At 44.1% G+C, this 4,037-nt stretch overlaps 1 protein-coding gene across 1 annotated transcript; it reads right to left on the bottom strand.

The window, feature by feature from the left end:
• Nucleotides 1–342: 342 nt before the first annotated feature.
• ino80c (INO80 complex subunit C) lies at nt 343–3,407 on the bottom strand. The gene is made up of 5 exons (XM_076153661.1): nt 3,144–3,407; nt 2,350–2,466; nt 2,138–2,249; nt 1,773–1,840; nt 343–1,378 (listed from the first exon to the last, which is right to left on the bottom strand). Exons 1-5 carry the CDS (start codon nt 3,312–3,314, stop codon nt 1,247–1,249), a joined length of 600 nt encoding a protein of 199 aa, XP_076009776.1. The 5' UTR covers nt 3,315–3,407; the 3' UTR covers nt 343–1,246.
• Nucleotides 3,408–4,037: the final 630 nt, after the last annotated feature.

The following is a 4,037-nucleotide window of genomic DNA, read 5'->3' as shown; positions in this document are numbered from 1 at the left end:
AGCAGGAATGGAAATGCTGCTCTGCCTCTCATAGATATACTATACTGCCATCATCAGCTTCACCAAACTACAGAGCTGGAAGTTAAGGCTCAACCCACAGGAAAGGCAGATTATAGGAATACTGCACTAATGTCATATGGATTACCGGCTGATTGGTTAGAACATCAGAATGATAACAGCAGAATAATGACAGTAACCACTTCTTTTCTTTTTGTATTTACATTATGCAGCGTCCAGAAACATGAGAGATTCCAATGTAGAATTGTGTTGACAGTACAAACCATAATACAGTCGAACCAAAAGTAATAGTTTATTAGTTGTGCTTTGGGGAGGGGGGGGGGGGGGGGGGGGGGGGGGGTCCAGAGGGGTGTTAGTTACATTTGTTGTCATCAGACTGACAGACTGGCAGCCTAACAGCTCTGTGGTTACAGCTTTGGTCAGGGGTTACGAGTTCCACTCTCATTAGGTACCCAAGCTGTTGACCCTCTGTGACCACGGTGGGGCCGTCGCCACAGTGTGTATGTAGATCATTCACACGGAAGGCCCCCGATCCCATTAATCATCTCTGGAGAACAGTGAAAAAATGCTGCATGGAAATGATCCTGGATGGCTGCCATGTGTGATTAATGGGGCCGGCGCTCACCACCAGCCTGAACACAAAGTACATATCTGATATAATTGAAGGACCAGGACCAGTTTACACATGACACCTGTGACATTCTGGAGGTTGAATGTGTGACTGAAGCTTCCTGTAGTTCATTTGTCTGTGCTTTATGCCAGAGCCCCATTTTGTGGTCTGAAATCATACATACTTGACCCCCAAAACACTATTGGATGTGTTTAGATTAGCTATAACGGGCTCCTTCTAAATTCTGAACTGGACTCTTGATGACAGATTTGCAGGTTTTGAGTGAAATTGTTGTTCTGTTCATGGTTACATATTATGTGTGTATGAGGAAAATCACATCAAAAACACCATGACTGCTTGTTTCTTTGGTACGTCACTGCTCAGTGGAAACATGTCCAACATCAGAAATGTTGTGATGAACTATATCAAAGACTTCTGACACAGTTTGCCTTCTGGTCAGTCGGAGGTCCTTTCAGCAGTGTTCAGTCAGTTTGCATCACTATGTAACAACTTGAGCTCTCACAGTCTCATGCTGGCCTGACAGCATCACACGCCGACACAGGCTCTGTTCTTTTTTCACAGAGAACCCAATTGCAGGTTTAAAGCCTCCCTGGGTTTTCACGGTACAATGCAAGTTGCCTTTCGGAGCGCCAGGTAGCCAGTGACGACATCGGTGGGAAGGAGGCGGATATAGGAGAACTCCTCCGACGATGTGAAGCGTAACTTTGTCTGAGGGTCGGTGTAATTTGCCTGACGAAAGACAAGAAAGAGGAATTATAGTGTGTGTGTGTTTGTGTGTGTGCGTGTGTGTGTGTGTGTGTGTGTGTGTGTGTGTGTGTGTGTGTGTGTGTGTGTGTTTGTGTGTTTGTGTGTGTGTGTGTGTTGTACAGGCAGGCAGTGGCTCAGTGGTTAGAGCTTCTGCTCTAACTTCCGCTCTTAGAGCTTCCGCTTGGGAACCGGAGGGTTGCCGGTTCGAGCCCCTGCCGAGGCGCCCCTGAGCAAGGCACCGAACCCTCAATTGCTCCCCCCTCTGCGAAGGGTGGTAATGTAATGTAATTGCTTTGGATAAAAGCGTCTGCCAAATGATCGTAATGTAATGTAATGTAATGTACATTGACTCCAGCTGAGGTTGTTAATTACTCACAGGGAGTCCGGAGATGTCAGAGTATTTCTTAGCTGGTTTCAAGGACGGAGGAGCATCAATATTATAATCTGTGAACAAATAAGCAGCACATGTTTAAAAGCTGGTAAGATCACATCATTACAATGTAAAGAAATGCCACAAAATGGTGAACCAATCAGTGATGCTCAGTGTCAAATAGAAAGAACATCAATACAACAAAGCAACTTCACTTTAGTACAACAACTAGATCTAATGTGAAAACTAGCTTTTATTTTGAAAGGGAAAGGGTATCGCTGCAAATACAGCTTACATTTTCTTGGAACATCATCAAGAGGGATTGATGGCCCCTGTCAGAGACAACAGTGAGAAAGAAAGATGAAACTCACAGCTGGGATCGTGGAGCTTCCAGGGTAAAGTTCTCTCTAAAGCCAGAATCTGTTTGAGGTTCTTCCAGGTCCGGTTCTTTTTGCCAGCTGCAGCTCCACCGATCCCAGAATGCTTCAGCGATCGAGGGAAGGAAAAGATGGCAGATGATCAGGGAGCAGCAACAGAAGCAGACAGACCTTAAGTAAAAGAGGACACACACACACTCTCTCACCATAAAAGCGGGATCTTTGAAAGGTGGGGGCTTTACTGCAGACTCTGTGCTGCTGGTTGGGCCGCTCTCTACTGGTCCCACTGGCTTTATCTCCGCCACGATCTCTCCCGCCGTTATCTGATGAAACACGCAAAACAAAACACCTTTGTCTTATACTTGTTTGGAATATAAACAAACCCTGCAACCTGAAGCCGAAAGACACAAACGAAGTGCATCTCAACACTCGTGGCATACAGGATTGTTACATCTGGACCAGCTGGGAGCATTTAGGATTTGGAAGACCAGAACTAAAATGTTGTTTGATGATGTTTGAATCCTCCATCAAAACAAAAACAATGACAATACCAATGATGCAACACCAGCAAAGACAAATAGGTCTGAGTTTTATTCTGGAGGGTTCTGTGTCGCTTGCACACGCGATTTACTGAGTGTTTGTACTGTAAACTGTGTACTGGTGCCATTTTGCTCATTTGTACTTTCTGTTGATGGTTTGTCTGCTATACACTCTCACGTGTCTGTGTGCCTGAACAACACCAGTTCCGGTTTGTTCTGCATACTGATCTGAATAGAAATGAAAAGGATATAAGTCGGTGAACGCTGCTGAGTGGAAAAGTTAAGATCCAGGGCTTTGTTTCGTCCTCCGTCCTCATGTTTTTTTTGTGCTATAAACGATCATCAGCTGTGGAGCCTCCTTACTAGTTAAAGAGAAGCTGAGGGGTCAAACAAGGCGCAGTGTAACTTAACCTAAACCCTGTAATAACCATCACTCTTGGGTAAAGTGAGGTGTAGTTCACCTGTGGGACCGGGGTCGCTGTCACTTGGCCTTTCTTCTTCTTGCCGCTGCTCCCTCCGGGTAGTTGGACAGAGAAAGATGCCGGGCTACCGGGACGTTTCTTCATCCGGAGAGCGGCAGAGGCTGCGGCCGCTGGCTGACTTCTGCCGTTCGCGGGGATCTGAGAGGCCATCGGTGTAAGAAAACAGCCGGTAACAATGAGTGTAAATACGAGCTTATTTGCAGGCGGCTAGTGAGAACGTCCGCATTGTAAACATTGTTTGATCCGGAAGTGGACTAGTTTTTACTTCCTGTACTGTTGTGACGTAAATGCGATATACTTTCTTACTCGTCTCGCAATGAAAATTGTGTTACTTTTGTTGTTGTAATTATTATTATTAGTAGTAGTAGTAGTAGCAACAGAACTAGTATAAATATGGCTATCGCATACTAAAATAACATAAATAATAATAAATTTACCCTTGAATATATGACTAAATTTCAAATCTAGTTTTCTTTTGTGGATACGCCTTTGTTAATTTTTATTGTGACCATAAAATACAAATAAGAGCGAATATTTTCATCCTTTTCTATACCCACTTATCATATTCGGGGCGTAACCCAACCGTCACTGAGCGAGAAAATATTTTTGACCTTAAGAATAAGTTCAGACGAATCAAAAACATTGATAAATATCCAACTGAAGAAATTTGTGAGAAAACTTACTGGAATTGGTAATTGGTTCTTAACAAAATGCTTGCTTGTCCGTCTGCCAGCTGCTAAAAACTACAGAGAATCGCTAGATGGCGCTGCGTCCTTCTTTTTGGCTTGTCAACCCTCCTTCTCATTCAACTTTTTGGAAATAACGTCATTCATCACAATAACACTTAGTGGTCTGAGGTGTGTGTGTTGTGTG

The sequence above is a fragment of the Genypterus blacodes genome, unplaced genomic scaffold (assembly GCF_046128005.1).
Source record: "Genypterus blacodes isolate CSIRO-AG114 ecotype Tasmania unplaced genomic scaffold, CSIRO-AGI_Gbla_v1 ptg000059l_1, whole genome shotgun sequence".
In the NCBI taxonomy this organism is placed as follows: Eukaryota; Metazoa; Chordata; class Actinopteri; order Ophidiiformes; family Ophidiidae; genus Genypterus; species Genypterus blacodes.
The sequence above is the reverse complement of the archived record's forward strand: the minus strand, read 5'-3'. Positions and strand labels throughout refer to the sequence as shown.

Bases quoted from the DNA above. Each gene is read 5' to 3' on its own strand.
- ino80c (XM_076153661.1), bottom strand. From the start codon at position 3,314: ATGGCCTCTCAGATCCCCGCGAACGGCAGAAGTCAGCCAGCGGCCGCA. The intron at 2,467-3,143 runs GTGAACTACACC...GTGTTTCATCAG, and splicing joins CAGCGACCCCGGTCCCACAG to ATAACGGCGGGAGAGATCGT. The intron at 1,379-1,772 runs GTGAGTAATTAA...GTCTTTCGTCAG, and splicing joins CTGACATCTCCGGACTCCCT to GCAAATTACACCGACCCTCA.